The sequence below is a fragment of the Battus philenor genome, unplaced genomic scaffold (genome assembly GCF_028537555.1).
Source record: "Battus philenor isolate CCGP_79_NKW_IND1 unplaced genomic scaffold, ilBatPhil1.0.hap1 SCAF_8, whole genome shotgun sequence".
Lineage (NCBI taxonomy): Eukaryota > Metazoa > Arthropoda > Insecta > Lepidoptera > Papilionidae > Battus > Battus philenor.
This window is the reverse complement of record NW_027181748.1, coordinates 4,377,059-4,398,593: the sequence shown is the minus strand read 5'-3', so window position 1 is coordinate 4,398,593 and position 21,535 is coordinate 4,377,059. Positions and strand designations below refer to the sequence as shown.

The following is a 21,535-nucleotide window of genomic DNA, read 5'->3' as shown; positions in this document are numbered from 1 at the left end:
ACTACCACCGTTTATTCACTCAACACGTGTTTCACCCCTCCACGGGGCATCCTCAGGAGTAATATTACACCGACCAGTGCCAAACACTCGGTGTTTCATTGCACGACTACTGCTGCATAGCGGAAGTGGCTATATATTAGTCCCTTTCTTACTTAGGATGGACTTCCGAAAAGTAACGCCTGAATCTATTAGATTTTTAATCTTAAACTAATTGCAGAGATTTTTCAAAAACTACACAATTTTATTTAGTTAATCGTTAGATGAGAATTACAAAATAAAATTCGTTATGTATTCGTAGTATCGTCTTATTACATAAAACAACCGCAGAGTTTCATTGAAATATAACTCACGATACTAACCCACCTAATCTAGGATTCATGTTACACGTAGAAAAGAAAATCCGGACCGTAAATTAAAGCTTATTTACGCCTTAAGGCAAATGGAAATTCATATAAGCATGCTTCAAATATTTTACTTTTTTCTTAAAGACATCTTTATACAGGGTTTCGCTTTTACAATCTAGCTGCCGTATATTATTTACTAAAAATAAATCTAATTTTTACATTACATAACGGCTTTATATTTTGGATGAGTGCTCGAATGATTTATTAGCGAATTTAATACTAAACTAGTAGTAAAAGGTATTTCCCAGGCCAAAGGATCTTTACACGTTGTGGCTTGACTTGGACGACTTTTGCAAACCTTTTATTAATTGGGTTAAAAGGTTTTGGAACGCTACGTTATCTTTTAGCGACGGCTTTGAATGAGATATTAAATTCTATGAATTGTAGATATCGAATTAAGCGTTAAAATAGAATTTACTGTCATCTTCCAAACATAATAACCTCAGTACCGCGTACTATATAGATTTTACAGTAATAAATACCAGTAGGATTCATCCCACAAACAAAAACTGCCCACTGCGTAACCTTAATACCATCATAAACCATCACATATTTATCTTAAAACTAAAAGTATATTTCTATCTTTGCTTACGATAGATAGATGATGCTTAAACCATTAAAGCGAAAGAAAGGCGCAATCACTACGTCTCTTTCTTCCATAAGGTATCAACTTCTGTTGACATACTTCGGTCAACATAAAATACAACCTGGCAAAAAAGGTTTCGATTGTAAATTTGGGAAGTACTTACAATAACGTCAGAATTTTTTGTGATCTCTGTCACAAATGTTGTACAATAGATATAGAAATTCTTTACTACCTTACGTTTCATCAACTAATTCAATTTATTGCTTGATAAATCAGAGGCTTTGCATTTTATTCATAGGAAGACATTTGTTTTTAAAATTATCGTTTCTCGAAGTCCTATTCGACGGACTAATCCAACCAACTTTTAACTGGGTCAGATTTATTTATAACTAATTCTATTTATACTTCTCTAAAAGCTTAAAATCAAATCTTATATTTTTGATTATGAAATTTATTTTTTTTATTTTTTTTTATTGTGTACTCCCTAAACTGCCCTCTCCTTCATGTCTCTCATCTCCCTCCAAACGTTATCTGGTAGAGATCGCATCGAGTGATAAGACCGCCTATCGTATCTGTATAAAAATTATTTCTTTTTTAATTATTACCTGCGTTATTTTACTTTTTCCTTTTTTATTTTTTACATAAAATGTCGGTGTACAATAAAGTGTAAATAAATAAATAAATTATTATTAATTACTTGATTTTGCAATGGAATATGAATTATGAAATTATAAAGTAAATATTTTATTGTATCATTATGTATCCTTGCATTTTATCTCTCACTATTAAGGATCTTGTACTTTTCTGGAAAATTTTGCGCCCACTATGTCGATGCGCCATCTGTATCAATCTTCAGTTGCGTGTATTGCTTCGGCTAATGTATATGGTTGTCAAATATCTCCCTTCCGCTTTTTTGCTCTTTATTCAATGATTTATAAAAAGTGTTACAGTGATCGGATTTAGTTCAAATATGCGCCGTTTTGTTCGATAATCTGTTTCCATCTAGACGGCAACTTCATAATACCTCCCTCGTAGAAGCCCCCCTCCTTATTTGCAAAGAACTCGGACAGCCACTCCTCACAAACCTCTTTTGAGTTCAACTTTACACCACCAAGGGCGTTCGCCATGGACAGGAACAGGTGGTAATCACTTGGCGCTATGTCCGGGCTATATGGTGGATGTGATAAAACCTCCCATCCGAGCTCCAGTAGCTTCTGACGAGTCACCAACGAAGTGTGTGGTCTGGCGTTGTCCTGGTGGAACACTACACCCTTCCTGTTGGCCAATTCTGGACGCTTCTGGTCGATCGCCTGCTTCAGTTGTTCGCAGTAGATGGTAGAATTAAGCGTTTGGCCATATAGGAGCAGCTCATAGTGGATGATTCCCTTCCAATCCCACCAAACACACAGCAAAACCTTCCTGGCCGTCAATCCCGGCTTGGCCACTGTTTGGGACGATTCACCGGCCTTCGACCACGACCGTTTTCGCTTGATATTGTCGTATGTGATCCATTTTTCGTCGCCAGTCACCATCCGCTTCAAGAATGGGTCGAGTTCGTTCCGTTTCAGCAGCATATCGCAGGCGTTGATTCGGTCCAGAAGATTTTTTTGCGTCAAATCATGCGGCACCCAAACATCAAGCTTTTTTTTGTATCCAGCCTTCTGCAGATGGTTTAAAATGGTTTGGTGACTAACTCCCATCTCCTGGGCGATGTCACGAGATGCCACATGCCAGTCTAACTCGATGTAGTCCATGATTTGATCGGTATTTGTCGTCACAGGTCTTCCGCCGGCTGGCTTATCCATGGTGTCGTTTTCGCCGGCTCTGAATCGTCGAAACCATTCCTCCGCGATTCGAAGTGATAGAGTACCATCCCCCAAAACACCATTAATCTCACGGAACGTTTCTCTAGCGGATTTGCCTTTAACGAAGGAAAACTTTAAAATTTAAAAGCGCGAATTTCGGCGTTAGTGAACTCCATGTTTACACGTCTATAACTGTTGAACGCAATATCCAAACTAATCATGCATAGCGTCGTTTTGTAGGTTATGTCAAGACCTTTCAAATTATGTATAGTATTGCCAGATACGAGCTCTGTAGCGCTTTGTACATAGCCGCGAAATTCAAAAGACAAAAAGGCGGAAGGGAGATATTTGACAACCTATTAATATCGAACGTGATTCGATCCTAAGCGGACCAGAGCATAGCGCTGCGGTCTCAGTGTCATCGTCCGATCACTTTAAAGCATACTCAGTTGTGTATAAAGAAGTCAATAGTAGTTTAAAGAAGCTTATAGAAACTTATGTAAAGAATTGTTCATTTCATGGAGAAGACTACGATTTTCAGGGATGAAGAAAAATCCCGTAAAAATCTGTTACACTCACAACAGAATGCTACTTTTCTTACATAAGCTTCATCTCATATTAAGTACGATATTTAATATACAAACAATATACTTAAGAGCACTTCGTATAAAAGAATTTTACGAAAGGTAATCCCTTCGTTATCGTTGCATTAATAGCGCTATTAATATTTAATGCAAAGTAAACTAAGGTACGTTATAAAACCTTCGCCATTCGATGTTTACTTCTTTAAGAATAGGTAAAAGAAATGAAGACTTAAGTTATTTGTTTTGTTTTACTTTATTTAAATGCTGTTTGATAATCCGTCGTTGTTTACAATGAAAACATAAAATTCCTTGTTTGTTTTTTTAACAATATTTTGAATCGAAAACCTAATTAATTACGTTACAGATGAAAGCAATAATTACTTACTTAAATCTTAAATTAAAAAAAATTAAACGCTACATGACAAATTGGGTTCAGAAATTTTCTTAATTATATTAAATCACGAAGATATTTCTGTAGGAAAAAGAAAAATAAAACACTTTTCGTCTTTAAGCTAACCACAGAGAAAATAAGACGCACGTCAACAGCTGTCAAACATTTGATGTTAATTAAAACTAATAAAAGGTGCTTTCGAATGTAATATAACAAAATTTTATTGAGCCATAGAGCATTTTATAGAAAATATAAATATATTATTTCTGAAATCTTATGGATTACAAAATAAAAAGTAATCTTTTATTACTAAAACATAATTTTTGTTTAACAAATCTTTTATTACTAAAACATAGTTTTTGTTTAATAACATTTTAAACTTATTACATGGTAGTTCATAGGTCACCGAAGTCTATTCTGAAACCGTACTCGGTTGACCATAAAAGTGCAACAAATTTTATAGAGCCTAGCGAAAGGTATTAAAGGCTTATCTTTATTTTCTAGTATAATAACTTTATCTGTAACATTATTATATTTTTTTCTGGACTTAATCAATAAATTTTATCAAAATAAAGTTATCATATCTATCGATATTGAAATCCTCGTTATTGTAGATCAATAAAACCATTATTTCTTTATAATAAACGGAATTAATTTTTAAAATAAGTACAATGTACGTACAAAGTGTAAATGAAAAAAAAACTAAAACAACCTAAAATAAGTTGTATCATATTTGACTTTTAAAAGTACTTTCAAATTGTATTATATTTCTAAGTTTACATGAGATGTAAGATAGAGTTTGTATCGAAACTTTCAGATTCGCCTACGGAAAATTAAAAAAGTTTGTAATGTGCAATATCTAACCTACATTGTGAACAAAATGGCAAAAACAATATCTCAAGACATGTTTTGTTTTCTTTTATTATACCGTTTCAGTTACAACGAAAAGTCTTGTTTAGAGGAATATGTAACTTGTTTAAACTCTAAGTAACCTACTTACTCAATGTCTACCCCACAATTTGCAAAGTAATCAACATAATATCACGTATATAAGTAGTTTATATACATATTAAGTTCGATCCGACAATAGGTGCGGACACGCGGAAAATTATGTGAACAATATTGATTTACATCAACCAATATTATTCACTCCAATCCTAAATAATATAGTTGTACATGTAAATTTAAAATATTATACACGTAAGTTTGAACTAAGCAGACACTGATATATATACCTATCCCTCGATTTACACGGTACTCGTTTTACATCTTTTCACTTTTACACGGTGTTCACAAAAATTCGAAGCAATTGTTAATAACTCATTTTATTACCATTTCTCATAATGTAAATATTCCTGCTTCAAACATCGAATCGCCACAAATAACTTTGAGTGATGACAGTGAATTCGAACATGCTATTCCGAAAAAAAGAATGAGAGTAATTTCTGACAGTGATAAAGGATAATAAAACACCTTTGCTTTTATTTTTTGTTCTTCTGTTTAATGTATTGTAATTAAATAAAAAAACAGTGTTTCCGTAATATATTTAATATTTTATCTCGTCAATGCATTTTATTTTTATTTCTGTGTACACCTAAAAATATTGAAAAAAAATCACAACTGTTAAAAAGCAAAATTATGCATTTTCTTTCTGCAAGCTTTTCGATTTACACGTTTTTCTCAGGAAAGTATCTACCATGTAAATCGCGAGATAGGTGTATATATATACTTGATGAATGATATATATATTTGAAACTTCTTAGCATTCTATGGTTCACGGCGCGGAAGTTATGTCAATCACGCTAGGGGTAGTAGGAAGACTGGCCGGGTACGGTAAATGGAGCAGACAACCCGTTCACCTTTATCGAATAAACTCCTCTACTACTTAACCAAATATAATATTTAAATCAATGCGTCTTTGGAATCTTCTTTTACATGTCGCTGATGTTCGCTCTTAAAGGTCAGTTGTTCAGCAGATTATAGAAAGAAATTTTCTATGAAATTATTCCTAGTTCCTTAGTTTTGTGGTTCTTACTTAGGATGGACTTACGCAAGGTAACGCCTGATTCCATTAAATCTTTCGTATATTTCTTTCTTGTTCAGAACAGTAAGTTCTATTAGACTGTAAAAAACACAACACGACTAAGAAGAACTATGTTCCAGTAGGAAAAACTATGTTTCAGTAATAATAAAATATTGGCATCAGAAGACCTTTGTTTATATAAATAATAAACATTTATGAATAGTGATTGTATGATAAATTCGCTATAGATATGTCATACATATTGGGACGTGTCTGTCAGAATATAAAAGGAGATAAATGTTGATGTCGGGAACCATTATGCAGGCAATCTCAAGCGACACGACCCAATACACATTGATTGGTTTCTTTTCATCGACACGTAGATTAGAATTCAGATGCTCGATCCTTTCTATCTACTGTCTGTTAATTTATCGGAGCATTGATAATGTTAATTTATTTCCTTTGTCCACGAGTGCGTATTTTTATTCGCGTTATCATGAAAATCGTTTCCTTTGTCTGGGATTACAGAAACTCTGTGCTAAAAATAAAAATGAATATAAAGAATGAAATTATGGTAAATATCTAAGTATCTTTAAATAGAATCCAGATTAATTTGTCCGAGTAAAAAGAGAATGTTAAATAAACGGTCTACTTTTGGTTAAAGAAATTGTTTAATTAAAAAATGAAAATTAATTAATTAAGATAATGTTACGCAAGCTTAATCTTTTCCTGTTGAATAGAAGAAAGTCTAACTTTTGTATAAGAAAGAACATTACCCGGAAACATTAAAAAGTATGATAAAAGTTTGAAACTTAGATAACTAGTAGGAGAAAATGAGTTTAAAACTTCTATTCTTCGTATTTCTAGGTGCTAATTTTATGAAAGTTTGCAATAACCTATAAAATGTTTAAGCGAACTAAAATTGTTAGTTTTTTTCCTTCTCCTTGTGTGACCCCATGACTTTAAAAGGGAAAGTAATGTTATATATTATTTGTAGCTTACTATGTTACGCCATCAGTGCATAGAACTGATGCCTCCAGGTAGTCATCCATCTACTTAGTTAAAAAGCTACAAATAAAAATACACTGGTAACCTTTACTAACCTACGTTTCAACTCGTAATGTCATAGAAATAACATTAAGGCCTTAACTAGCTTTGACGTTTATTATGACATTTTCACTAATGATTTGTACTCGAATAATTTAAATTAACATTGGCCGAATTACTTATAGACTCTCAGGAGATCTTATATCAATTTAGGAACATCCAAAGGCCAAAAACCAAAACCGATTTGCTTTAAAATGAACTGGACTCAGGGTTTAAAAGTAAATTGCATATCTTTATAATATATGTACATCAAATTATTATTGATAAACTTCGAATTAATTGTCACTATCATATTATCCGTAAGAGGTCCACAGCTGGATATGGGTCTCCTTCAGAGTCTTCCAATAGGAGCGGTTGAGAGCAACCTGCAACCAGCGTCTTTCGACTACCTTAATAAAGTCATATTACTTTTAAATTATTAAATAATTAAATCGAATGCCAGTAAACATCATTATAGTCTGATTAGTCTGTAGAGGCGAAATTCAAATATTTAAATTTATTAATTTTCCCGCTTTCCATTTTGTAAGTAAATTAGAAAAGGGACCTAAATTAATTAAACTAACGAACGAACAGATTTGGGCAACAATGACAACAATTTAGGTACAAATTTCACGAGCACTTTAAGTATTAAAATTAATATTTACAATTCTTTAACTTCTGAATTAACACGTAAATATTTGTATATACATTATTTACTGTTTATGGACCGCATGTTTACAAACGGATTAACGGATTTGTAAATTAAATGAAATTGAACTAGATGATTGTCTAAAATACACTCTCAAAAAAAAACTACCTTTTTAGGTGTTCATAAAAAGGTAGTTCTTCAGTTCAAAAAACAATGGTTTCTTTGTCAAATATTTAGTTTCTTTTTATCAAAAAACCTGTTTATGAGCAAAACAATTCTAACTAAAATAACGTGTGATTTTATTTTATTTTGTATTTTTAAATAAATTCCACAAAAAAATCTTTAAAACCACAAAATAGTTGTGTAACTGACACACGTGGTTTAAAATGAATAGAATAATTCAAATAACACGAAGAACATTTTCTTAAAAAGTTAAATAATTAATTTTCATATTAATTTTTTGTGGAGTAATTTTATTATAGGGATTTAAATTGATATTCATTTTAATTACCATTTTAATAATTGCAATGTTATGTTATGTGATAATATTTTAAACATCTAGTTATAAAACACTAAATAAACTAAGTTTTTTTAAAACGAAAGTTATAAAACTTTAAAGTTTATTATATATATTTAAAACAATAATAATTGTATCTCAGATACAAAAATTAATAACTAAAATATTTTTTATCTTTATTACATGTTTTTAAACACGACGAAGAAAACATCTAGTTTTCTTCGGAATCATGGTAAGATAATTCAATTACTAATTTCGCTACTATTTAAGATAATCAAAGTTCAAGGTGAAGTAAATAAATGGAGCGTGATTTTCGTAACATTATTAACCCTTGTTTACGTTACGGGCGTTATGAAGTTTTAGCAACAGAAATTAATTAACATGCTTATTTAACTACAAATTACGTCGTATACGAATTTGTTAATAAATACACGATATTGGTGTATTTAATAAAATCAATTATTAATATTATAATAATTATTGGCATGTACGTATTTTGACTTCTTGACTTTTCGCATTAATTTCGTACAATCTTGGTCTTTACACCTGAATCAGTTAGATCTAAAGCCAACATCTATCTATGTAATAATCAATAAGTGCTAACACTTGTTTGTTACAGTATATAAACCAAAGATTGTCAAACTATGGTTTGCGAACTATACGTGACTACCTCACAAAATGTTGCTAGCTAAAAATATTGAATTTTCAATTAGCTCTAAATGACAAATAAATAATTTAAAAATGGAATTCTATTAAAAAACATGCTTAACAATAGGATAATTTAAATTTTACGAAAAGCAATTTTTTAATTTTTTATTATTTTAATATCTTTAATTTAAATTATTTTAAATTAAATTAAAATTATCATATGTATCGAGGATGATAACTTTTTAGTGTGATCACTTTATGGAAGATAATTAGGAATAGGTGTAAAAGCTTTAAAGTGTCGAATGTATAGCTCATTTGTCAGCAATTTTTTTTTATTGTTGACAATCTTTGTACATAAAGATAATAAAGTACTTTGTACTTAAAGAATAAAAAAATTGTATATATATATATATATACATATATAATCACGATAACAGATGTCAAACAGAATATAAAACTAGATTAATGGTCCCACGTCGTGCGCCATCTTATTATCAATCTTTAACGACTTGGTTCACTGCACATTGATTGGTTTCTTTTCATCTCCTTTCTGATTATTGTACAGTGACCGGACACTAGTTGAGATGGTAATCTTATTTATTTGATTTGACATTAGGATCACGTACTAAAGAGATTCTTTAATTTCTTAGAGTTAGGAGATAGAAATAAATATTTTAAAAGTAAAACAATACGATATAAACAGAGGAAGCCTTATAATAAAGAACTGCTATATGACATCGGTTTTGTGTAACGTAAAAATCATTTACAAGTATCAAAAATTTCACAGGTATGTCATATCCACCAATTCGCGCTATAGTTCGTTTGCGTTAAGATTATTGTTCGCGGACCTAGCTACGCTCCGTAAACCAATAAAATCGTTCCTTATCGACAGATCAAGTGGAACAGAGAACAATTGAATGAATACTTTTGAACACAACGCATAAGTAAACCCTCTGGTAAGAGAAGCATTGTATTTCAGCAGTCGGGATGTCGGATCTGCAGAGATTGGGTGCCTGTTCTTTTTGTCAATCATCCAAGAATTGTGTGCTGACACTAGCTGCGCGGTGACCATTTTATTTTTTAATTTTATTATTGCTTAACTGGTCAGGGCTTTCTATTTGCATGTAACAGTAACAGTGCCTATAGTTGGATATGACGAATGACAACGATTCTAATATATATTTGTCGAGGTTTGTCCGCTTTCATTTACAGCTGTTCGTCGTAAATTAAGGGTCAAGATGAGGGTGGGTTGAGTTACGTAACAAAGGCATACCACAGAGATAGCTTTGCGATATTTTGGGCTACATATTACGTTGAAAGTTCTCGTCGTAATTTCTCATTAGTTCAGCAAATTTAATTTTCATCCTTAGAGGACACGAATTAATAATAACAACGCTTTAATTGCATTCGATACACACTTATAGCAATCTTATTTATACATATACAGCTTGATTAGTTATAAGTGTAAAAGCCTTATAGCAGAGAATGTATAGCACGTTTGTCAGCAAAAAGCTTTTATATCTAAATGTAAGCATCGTGTATAAAGTGTTCACTTTGAAATACATTTTTTCATTAGAGTACAAAAGGCTAGTAACTTATTTCGAATTATTACGTTTAATATGTAGTAATTCGAATTTTAAAAAGCGGTTTTCTTTCTATATTATCAACACGTTATTTGTTATTTCTGAAACCATTTTTGGTTAGGGTATATCATACATCAATTGAAAGTAATCAGCGATAAATTCATCCCTTTGTAGCTTTCACACCTACGACCAATCAGTCTGTATAAAGGAGGTTCGGTTATTTAAATGAATTTAACTTAACAATCATTAATTGCGAAAATGTAAATTTAGATATATTTTTTCACGGAGAAGGTTTTCATTCAATTCCCATTATTGAAGCTGGCCACAAAATGGAGCAGCGACTTATTCAACTTTCTATACAGTTTCTCCAGTCACGATGAAAATTGGTCTTTATTTATATATTGTTTCATAAATAAAATTTATAGTATTGAAAAAATAAATTTAGATGTATATTTTTTTATTTAATACTTATCAACCAACTTTATATTATTTTTTTAAGTTACTCCACTCAAAATACATGATAATACCTTAAGTAGTCACTCAATCACAGCCAGTCTTTGTTGCCTAATCCATTTTAACAAGTATTGATGAAATCCGACGAAGGTTCGTATGAATTATTTATTAAAACCTGTATCTCGCTTGATCCAAGACGACACACTTATAAAAATAAAAAGAAAAAAATATTACTATCGATACAAAACATTTTGGAAATCGGCAAATATACGAATATATATAAAAATAAATATATAAAAAGCAGAAGCCGGTAGTCATGAAAAAATGTTTAGTTATCTTGCATATTTATTTAAGTTAAGATCTAGATCAGTGATTCCCAAAGTGGTCTATATCGACTCCAGGGGTCTATCCTGCAAGGGGTCTACGTCAGCGAAAACAAATTTTTGGGGGTCCATGAAATGAAAATGGGGGTCCACGATAGTGGATCTCAACATATACACTGATAGTACCTATTTACTTACATCATACTATCTTATAATATCAAAACATTTACATCATTTATAAAAGTACCTATGAAGTAAAAAAAATATTATGTGTGTTTATAAAATTGTGTAAGTTGTAGGATGTTGGTATTCGCTTTGTGGTTTGTTACGTATATTTTACGTAACAGATAGAAAATTTTATTTTGAGTAGTTTTAATTTAAATTCAATTAATACATGTATATTTACTTTAAATTTGTAACACTACACTTCAGTTAGAAATTTACAGGAAATCAATATCAGGTAAGTAGGGGGTCTACCCAACACGGAAAAACATGAACCAACGATATAGTTAAGGTTGGGGGAAGTCACTATATACTCAAAACCTTTCATCGTAGCGAATTTTGAACAGAGGCCCATGTCTTGCAGTGCGTATCTATCGACTGATATGATGATAATGATGATGAAAGATATTTTTTCTTAGTTTTAATTTATTATTTCGTCGTAAATATACAATAATTGTCTAAAAAAAATTAAGGATCCGTTAACGCGTATCTTCACTTTTTTCAATGCAAATGAAAATTTATTTATTCGTCGGAGAAATTACTATTATACATACATAATTTAAATCAATACTATATGAAAGAGAGAATTTTCATAAATACAGACAAGATACTAACATCTTAAATGATCCAAGCGCATAGGCGATTCAAGCGACAATTCTCTTTTTGATTCATCGGTGCATTGTTATTTGTACCCGCAAACAAAACACAACAATAAATTTAAAGATATCTTAAGTAGTGTAAAATAAAAAAAAGTTATAAAAATTTTTAAAATAATATTGTTATATAATAACAATTATTTGAAATATACAGTTGCATTGAAATAATTGATGATTCACTGAACAAATAGATGGCAATGAATCTAACAATAAGATATGTTTGATAACTATATTTTATTGTAAATAAGTTTTGTAAATCTAAAAAAAAGGGTGAAACACCGTCTACCCTTCATAAATACTTTTTGGTGCAAATGTACGTCGTACAATAAGAAATTTTACAATGCGGTCACTTCGTCATTTTTATTAAATTTTGTTTTATTTCTTTAAATCGTCATCTTCACTGTTGATACGTAAAATGCCGTCATAATATGTTTGTTGTTTGATTTGGATCCAATATATTTGCTATCGTTATGGGCGAAACACGCCAAATCACAGGTTTTATAGAATTCAATCCAAAAATGTGCCCTGGTGTGGTAAACAAGGAAATTAGAAAAGAGCAAGAGATCGTGTCAGCACCGTGTAAATGACAGATGCATGTAAACGCATCCTTAACGTTGTCAAATTTTCTAAAATTAACTCTAACCGGTTAACTCAACACATAAACAAATATCTAATAATAATTAATAAAAAAGAAATATTCAACAAAATACAGCAGATTAAAAAGTCCTAATTATTGTTACAGTTAAAAAATTTGTTACAGTTAAAATTTTAGCATAAAGCTTATTTTAACCTAAAAAATTTGCTCAACTTTCCATAAAAAGGAGCGAAATTGTGCTTAATATATGATTGTTAAAATAAATGTCAACATAAAAATATTACAGAAATATTTATAAAAAATATCTCCGAACGAAAAGGTCTCCACTTGACCTTACCTCATAATATCCACGTTAAAGAGATGTATACACATGCTGTGCGGTATGAATATACTTAAATCATATACTATCTGAACTTATAACAAGTAATAAAAATATATATATTTCAATACATTACTAAATCCGTAGTCTAGACCACTTGAAATAATTGAATAAATTGTTCTAAGTTCAATATACAAAATGGTATTAGACTTATATTTAATTTTTATGGTTAATTGATTGTAATCGTACGTAAAAAAAACGGATTCATGAAAATATAATACAATTAAACAGTTTAGAATTTTTTGGAAACTAAAAAAAATGTGTTTTACTGTAGTTTATTGTTTTAACCTTAATTATTAAGATGTTTTAAGGATTAACTTGAAATTATTGAGAAATTAATAATAATATTATACTATATCAATGCAGATATTGAAAATTTTTTTAATTGTTTAATGAAACAATTCAATAATATATACCATATACATTTAAGTGTTTACGTAATGTAAAATTTTTATTCGAAGAATTATCAAATATTTATTAGATGTTCTCATTTTTTTTTATTCTTTAAGTAAACATAAAATAAGATATTAAGGACTATTGAGAGAAAAAAAACTAAGCGAAAACTTAAAATAAATAAAAAGCAAAGAACCGTAACAATGTAATGGACAATTTTAAAACCGTTCCAGATTAAATTCTAATTTTCTGGCACCGACACGCAAAGTGCTGTCAAATTTCATCTGTGTAAAAATTATTACGTTGTTACTTACCCGTCAGCGCTTTCCCGCGTCAGGAACTTTGAAAGTTTCAAGATGGCTGCTCGCGTCCGCCCGCCAAACTAGCGTGCCGCGTTCTGTTGACAGTGCCACCCTCTTATTCTTATAATGGCGACGTTTTTACTTCGCATGCGCCAACCCTATGACGTCAATGGCTCCGTTCACAAAGCATACAGGTGTTGGCGTCTGGTATTCATTATAAAACTGGAGTGATACTAACGTTTTACATTAACATATTATAGTTACATTGCGTCATTCTGCTTTTTTGTTCAGTTGCTATTATCTCTTTGAAGAAAATTGATTCACATGTGCGTATTTTATTACGTAATTTTTTCTCGTGTAGGAAAAAAAATCCAAGAGTTATGTTACTGGACTTCTTGACAGACGACAAACCTCGAGCAACATTTAAAGTTCAACAGGACCATAACTTATGTGCCTCACAACTGTGGGAACTGGCACTGCCACAGGTGCATTAATTGCAGGTGCATTCCGTAATGATGTTCCTTATAAGAAAGTCATCGATCTACTTCACACAACCTTATTTAATTAAATTACAATAGAGAATAACTTTTCACTTTTAAGTATCTGTACGCCTAAAGTAATGGTAATAAAGCACCCTCTGACTCTACTGTGTACCGCTGATGTGATGACCAACTAATTAAGCAGTACCTCACGGTTATTTACGCGTTACGACGGAACAACTGTCTACGTCGACTAAACAACGGCTTACGGTCGCAACCACGATTTAAATTGATGTTCTCGAGGGCAGACGTATCTCTCAATTAGAGAAACTTACCGCTCAACTGCTTCCTCAGCTACAACAGAGGCCTGTAACAGCGTCCAACGGCAGCTGACGTACAAGAATTGACAAGCCACTTACGTCTTCATCTAGATCAACATCCGAAACTTTGCACTGAACACGCTAGTCGTCATATATCATTTAATGTAACATTTGGCTATCAGGTGCACCAAGGTCTGGTCTATACTGCCCTCTACAATCCACCGTGCGCCTTGAAGGCGTGGTAAGCTGAGATGGCGTCCGGTAAAACCTTTATATTTTATCGGCAGCTTGTTAACCCATAAGTCTGAACTGGCGCAAAAGTAATCGCCTTGTTGGCAGAGGAAGTACCTCGAACAGCAGCTGAAGTGCAACTGGGCCATAATTGAGGTGCTGCGCGTCTGAACTTCATATGATATTCCCCCAGTTGAAAGAAATAGTCCTTTACTTTGCCAAATACAAGCGTACTGTAATATTCCACATGGAACAATCATGCGGCGTGGTTCACCTAACATTGTTTTATTTAAATTAAAATAGAGGACTCTCTTCACCGATAGTTCCTACTAATAAACACTCATTTGGAATGCAAGCAGGTGCCTTGTGGAGTAGAGACGGGCGCATTTGCTGACGCATCGGAGGGATCGCATTATCTAATAGATTCAGGCGTTACCTTGCGGAAGTCCATCCTAACTAAGAAAGGGACTAATATATAGCAACTTCCGCTATGCAGCAGTAGTCGTGCAATGAAGTGCACCGCCCGCCAACCCGTTGATAAATGTACGTGCGGTAAACAATTCGAAACACAACTACCACCGTTAATTCACTCTACACGTGTTTCACCCCTCCACGGGACATCCTCAGGAGATGTTACACCGACCAGTGCCAAACACCGAGATCGACCGAGATGACTCGGCGGAAGTAGCTGTATGCTAGTCTCTTTCTTAGTTAGTATTGCATTGATGGTATTGTGATACGCCGTTCCTACCATTAACTACTAGTAACAGTAATGAATTTTTAGGCATTTTTAGCCTGTGTTAACAGAATCAGGCCTTGTAATTGTACTTTGTTTCTTTTACCTCTGCGTGATATCTAGAAAAAAAGAAAAAGGAGAAGGGAACTTATATCACCGGCGTAATGAACGCCGTCATTGGCAAAAGTGCGTCTCTGAATCCCCCCTCCCCCCCTGTTTAACCAAAAAAGACAAATAATTAATCGCAAAAAAGTCGTAACATAACACTAATGGGAAGAATTTCTGCGCTGTAAATATCTTGCTATTTTGGAAAAGCATCCGGCGAAGAATGATTGGTCTCATTTTTAAAAAAATATGTTTTGATGCATATGCTTGACGAGGTAACGCCTGATTCCATTAAATGCTTAACGATTATTATGTCTGAGAGAACATCTAGATTTTATTCACTTATTAGGTAAAATTTTGAAAAACAAAATGCTTTTTAACAACGATCTTTTACAATTTTTAACAAGGAATATGCGCATACATAAATACACAGAAATAATGAACACTGAATACTTAAAAGGTTGAAAAAAGCACTTGTAGCTACCACATTAGAATCTAAAAACTTATAACTAAACTATTAACCCGCGGACCTCGATTGAAAGCACGTCTTGAGGAAGTCATCTCTCTTTAAATTAGTCTTGTGCGACTTGACTTTAGAAACTCTGCCTCAACAGATACCAGATACTTGTTTCTTGAAGTGGAACCGTGGAAATGAACACCGCATTAACGACGTCACATCAAACGATACGTGCCATTTGATACGCCACGCGCCTTCAGAACCCCTAATGATATTATTCCCGTGGATATATGTATATGTAGTCAAGAAATTTTCTAAATACAAGAATTCATAGTTTTTAGGGTTATATGTATCTTAAAGCAATTATTTTTATTCTATGATTCTAGAAACAGCGGATACTCTTCCCGCTTCCTTAATTATGTCGCCGGACCGCCTAGTAAGGGTTTACCCACGCCGCGTCTACCGCCTCGTGATCGCCGTCTAAACCTTTTGGCCCCAATAGTGATCAATTGCACGAGCGATGTGCCACTGCCACTTTAGATGAACAAATTTGAACTATGTCGGTGCCATGATATAGAATAGACAGAAGATAAACATAATGAACATTCAACTTTTTTTTTACAAAATGTTGACAGTTCTCGTATAAATTATTCCATTTGCACAAATCTTAACTAAAATTTTTGGGCTAAAAGTTTTGTTACTACAGCTAAGCTAGAAGTATTAAAAAGTATAGACAAATGTCAAACTAAGACGACAGTTGAAAGAAATGTTTAGGAACGTTCTGAAACATGTTTCGTTATGATATCTAAAAAGATAAAATGTAAATTTGTAATCGTTACGTGTTTTACCTTTTTGGTTACTGTTATTTCGTCAGAATGCATAGAGATACAAATATGTGCTTGAATTAACCTTTTAAATAACAAAAATTAAAAAGTGTTTTCCAAATAATATTGAAAACTGTTTGTTTCCGAACATATTTTGCATTTAGATTAAAACATCTTTACGAAAAATTTTATTTCCTTTTTTGATTATGTGTACCACTTTATTGAGGACTTGTAATTCAAGAATCAGTTTATATATTACTCAAATCACCATGGCCATGAGACAATCAAGTGATATGGCAAAATTTAAGCAAACTTTAAAAGAATCTAAAGAAGTTGTTTTTCTTTCTGGAGCCGGTATAAGTGCAGAATCGGGGATACCTACTTTCAGAGGAGCCGGTGGATATTGGAGGAAGTATCAAGCATCATCTTTGGCGACTCCTGAAGCGTTCAGACATAGCCCCAGTTTAGTTTGGGAATTTTATCACTACAGGAGAGAGGTGGCAGCTGAAGCACAGCCTAATATGGTAAATTTGAACTCATATTTTATACTTTACGAGACAGAGTTAATCAAATTTAAAGTTTTCATGGAAAAATGCTAACGTAGTTGAATTCGCTTCAGGTTGACACAATCTCTTGTTAAGTATAATCTTAGCAATGATTTCTGCAGCATAATCAGTAACATTACAATTGTTTAGAATTCAAAATAATTAGAAATGAGATATGGAAAATAATGGAAAATTGTTTAATGTTATTCTGTGCTGAGATAGCTGTAATATGTAAAATAATTAATAATAATAAGAAGAAGAATTTGTAAGTTATTTGAATTTTTAATTTAGGCAGATTTATAATAAGCCTTATCTTATTTAAGCAGGCTGGTTTCGGCAACAAAGCGACAATGCACTCATCTTAGGGTTGGCTTTATTACTATTAATTACTGCCTTATGTTTTTTTAAATCAAGTCATAAAGTTCTAGTATGAAGAAAAAATTATGGTTACAGGGCCACAAAGCGATTGCAGATTTTGAGGCAAAATATGGCGACAAAAAGAAGATAACAGTGATAACACAAAATGTTGATGGCCTGCATGCTAGAGCAGGTACTAAAAATTTAATAGAATTACATGGAAATCTTTACAAGACTCGCTGTACAAAGTGCAAAGAAGTTCTTGTCAACAATGATAGTCCAATATGTGAGGTAAATTAGTTTTTTTTAAACTACATTATTCATTATTTAATCTTTAGAAATAAAAACTTATTGATCAGAAAATTCTACAAAAACTCAAAATATATATAATTAAAAGACTTATTTTCTATATAAAATATATTAATACTCACTTCTCCCAGCTAAGGACAAATAATATTTCATTAAAAATAATGCATTAATTCTGTCATACCTTTGAAGAAAATTATAGATAGTTTAATCCATTTTGGAATGCAGTAGTGTGTTATAAGCACATTCGGATAATGACTATGTGCATGACAAGCCCAAATACTAAATTTTTCTTTGAATAGAAGTGTTTGACGGTTTTTTATATTTGCTTAACCCTTTAACATATAAACCCAAGTAGCATTCGGAAATGGGTCACTTGCATATGTATGTATACTTGAAACCAGCTCCGGTGTATGTGCCATCCAACCCTACATTGAATATTTTTGGCAACCAACCTACTATTAATTTTAAAGAGACTAGATGAGACAATGCCCAAGTCTTTAGCTGAACTATTGTCCACTCCAGTTTTTCAGAAGCTCACATCACAAAAAAGATACTTACAAATGAAATTGATGTCTTTGCAATATTAAAGAATCCCTGTACTTGTCCAAATCCAAAACTGTAGATAATTTGGATAGTGTTAGAAAAAAATAAATAAAAAATAGTCTAGTTTACACTTACTAAGGGACTTTTAAACGGATGAGAGTCTTACGCTGTCTAAAGGTCAACCAGGATGGAAACTGTAATTACCACTGAAACATTGGAGAATTAAAATTAAGTTATACCTTTGTAAGAACACATACATCTTATTGTGTCAAACACTTAAGAGATGCGGCGCGCGGCCTGTATCGGCAGTCATTCCCATACGAAAGTAACATCTACTCTTGTAACTGATATCTACTTTTTGATAAAAGATAATTTAAACCGTTTCCAAAAATTTTCATTCTATTTCCCATAGCCATATAGACCTAGTGAACACACTGCAATCTGATATGCTACACTTTCTTTGTGAATTGACTAGTTACATTTATGAATAACAAATACAAAACTATGTAATCTTAAAAGTCCATAAGGTTGATAACTGAGATGATAATATTATGAAACACTATAGGAGTTTCAAACAGTAAATTTATGAAGTATAAAGTACTGCTTATAAATTCATTTTTACCTTTAATTGTATAAGTATATTATCAGTAATTAAAAAACAATGTTCTTTTATTAAAAAAGATGCCCGAAAACATAAGTAAATGACTGATTATTTATTTAACTTCTGGCACAAAAGGTCTTACTAATATTATAAATGCAAAAGTTTGTGAATTTATTTCAAAGTAAATTTATAAGTAATCTCGGAAATGTTCTTAAATGCAATCAAATATTTTATTGATTTGATTGCAGCTTTATAAGGAGTGTTACAAAACAGACTTAGATGTAGAATCTGAGAGATTTCCTTGTTTACACATACTCAATGCGATATCTCAGAAACCATAAGGTCTAGAGATTTGAAATTTGGTAGAAATATTTTTTGGTTGAGTAGAGGTCAACTATGAAAGGATTACAATAACTCCAACAGCAAAGTTGGAGGGGGCTATTCATCAAATATGCTATCACTCGAATGTGACAGCTAGTATTATTTTATTTTGTATTCTCTAATTAAATTAATATAGAATAAAGATGGTTATTACAAATTATTATATTGTTTTTAATAACAGTAATCTTTATTTTTGTACTTAATTAAGTCATAATAATTCTAGTTATAGAGAATAAATCACAATATATTTTATTGTAGGCATTAGCAAACAGAGGAGCACCCGATGAAAATGTGGTAGGTTCAGACATACCAGTAAAATCTCTACCGCATTGTAAGAAGCCAAACTGTGGAGGACTGTTGAGACCACATATTGTATGGTTTGGAGAAAATCTGCAGGCTGCCGTTTTAGAAAATGCAGGTAATTGTTTGGTTTTTCAGACATAATCTAGAAGAACTCATTTTAAATAAATTATCCTTTATAACATGAGAATTGATATGATTTAATAGATAAAATAAATGCAATTATGAACATACAATTTTCTAATATAAAGAATAAAATATAGTATTGCTTCCATAACATAAAAGAAACTTATAAAACAAAGAAAACATGTAAATAAAAAAATAAGATGTCCTTGTGTGTCTTTCCAGACTTTCTTACTATTATAAATAATTCAGTATCTTCATATGAAAGTTTTAATGGACATTATGTTAATAAAGATTTACGTTACATTCACATTATAAAATAAAATTGTTGAATAGAAACAATTATTACACGAAAAAGGCCCATAGAAATGTAGATATGAAGTTTGGGAAAAGGATAACTTGAAAATAAATTCCAATGGAATACTATGGATTAGGACGGAATTCATTTAGTTACAAAATTTTTAATATTGTCATGAAAACAATATCTATATTGTATAATAATTATATAATAAATTAATATTTTACTGTATTAATGTAACAGTTTGAAGAAATGGGAGTCAAACATAGATATAACAGGAGGGTAGAGTAGAACTGGAATTCTTGAATAAAAGGCTTAAGATCAATTTTTGAATAAATATAATGTCTAGTCATAGAACATTATTTTTAAGAGTGGTATTAAACAAGTCCCTTATCAACATGCTAAATCCATTGTGTTTGATTATGTTAGGAAAATAAGATATTAGTGAATATTAACGAAGAATATATTGCAGAATGTAACTTTGTCTTACAGAGAGTATGTTAGCCAAAGTGTAAATTACATTTGTTGGATATCAATTTGGAAAAAATATAATTATATTATGGGTACTATTAATAAGTAGATATATAGATATAATTAATAAGTAAAATGTATAAACATAAGAAGTCCACTGCCACAGGCGTTCCTTAAGGATTTCCTATAGGACTGGAAACAGCCTGGCATGTATTTAAGCTAAAATTTTACTCATTAATGTCTTTTTACAGAGGCAGCAATGGCAACCTGTGATATTTGTCTTGTAGTGGGAACATCATCAGTGGTTTATCCCGCTGCCATGTTCGCACCTCAAGCCGCTGCTAGAGGCGCCATCGTCGCAGAATTCAACATCGAACCAACACCTGCCACTCCAGATTTTCATTATTACTTCGAAGGGCCTTGTGGTACAACATTACCACAAGCATTATCAGATTAAAAGTAATTTAATTTGTAAATTTCAATTTTTAAATTTATCATTATCTTTTCAACCATAGAATGTCCACTGCTGGACATAGGCCTCTTCCATAGATACAACTGGTTAGAAGTTTAAATCTTAGATATTAGTAGGTATGTACATAGGTAGTGAATAAGTTTGTAATTTTTTTAAGTGTTACTAGTTACAATACCCGGCGATAAACATTGTAAATAGACTTTTGGAAGGAGACAATCGGCTAATTTCGACTTCATGTAGCTCTATCTCTGTCCTACACTGCCTATGCGACGTTTTGTTAGTTATACTTCGTACGACAGAGATAACGCTCTACGAAGCCGGAATTTCCATTCTCTAAGGGTCCATGTGCAATATTTATCGCCGGGTACTGTACAATTGTTATTA

General features: G+C 31.9%; 2 protein-coding genes across 2 annotated transcripts in view; one reads left to right on the top strand and one right to left on the bottom strand.

The window, feature by feature from the left end:
- Positions 1–13,684, bottom strand: part of LOC137931744 (uncharacterized) — a 96,599-nt gene extending 82,915 nt beyond the window's left edge. Inside the window, exon 1 of the mRNA XM_068775239.1 lies at positions 13,612–13,684. The gene's annotated coding sequence lies outside the window, so the exon portion shown is untranslated. The remainder of the gene's footprint in view (positions 1–13,611) is intronic.
- Positions 13,685–16,925: 3,241 nt separating this feature from the next.
- Positions 16,926–21,152, top strand: LOC137931727 (NAD-dependent protein deacylase-like). The gene is made up of 4 exons (XM_068775220.1): positions 16,926–17,275; positions 17,750–17,944; positions 19,746–19,905; positions 20,931–21,152. The coding sequence occupies exons 1-4, from the start codon at positions 16,958–16,960 to the stop codon at positions 21,134–21,136; spliced, it is 879 nt and encodes a 292-aa protein (XP_068631321.1). The 5' UTR covers positions 16,926–16,957; the 3' UTR covers positions 21,137–21,152.
- Positions 21,153–21,535: the final 383 nt, after the last annotated feature.

Coding starts and splice junctions, on each gene's coding strand:
- LOC137931727 (XM_068775220.1), top strand. CDS start 16,958: ATGTGTACCACTTTATTGAGGACTTGTAATTCAAGAATCAGTTTATAT. Junction 17,276..17,749: donor CTGAAGCACAGCCTAATATG/GTAAATTTGAAC, acceptor TTATGGTTACAG/GGCCACAAAGCGATTGCAGA. Junction 17,945..19,745: donor ATGATAGTCCAATATGTGAG/GTAAATTAGTTT, acceptor ATTTTATTGTAG/GCATTAGCAAACAGAGGAGC.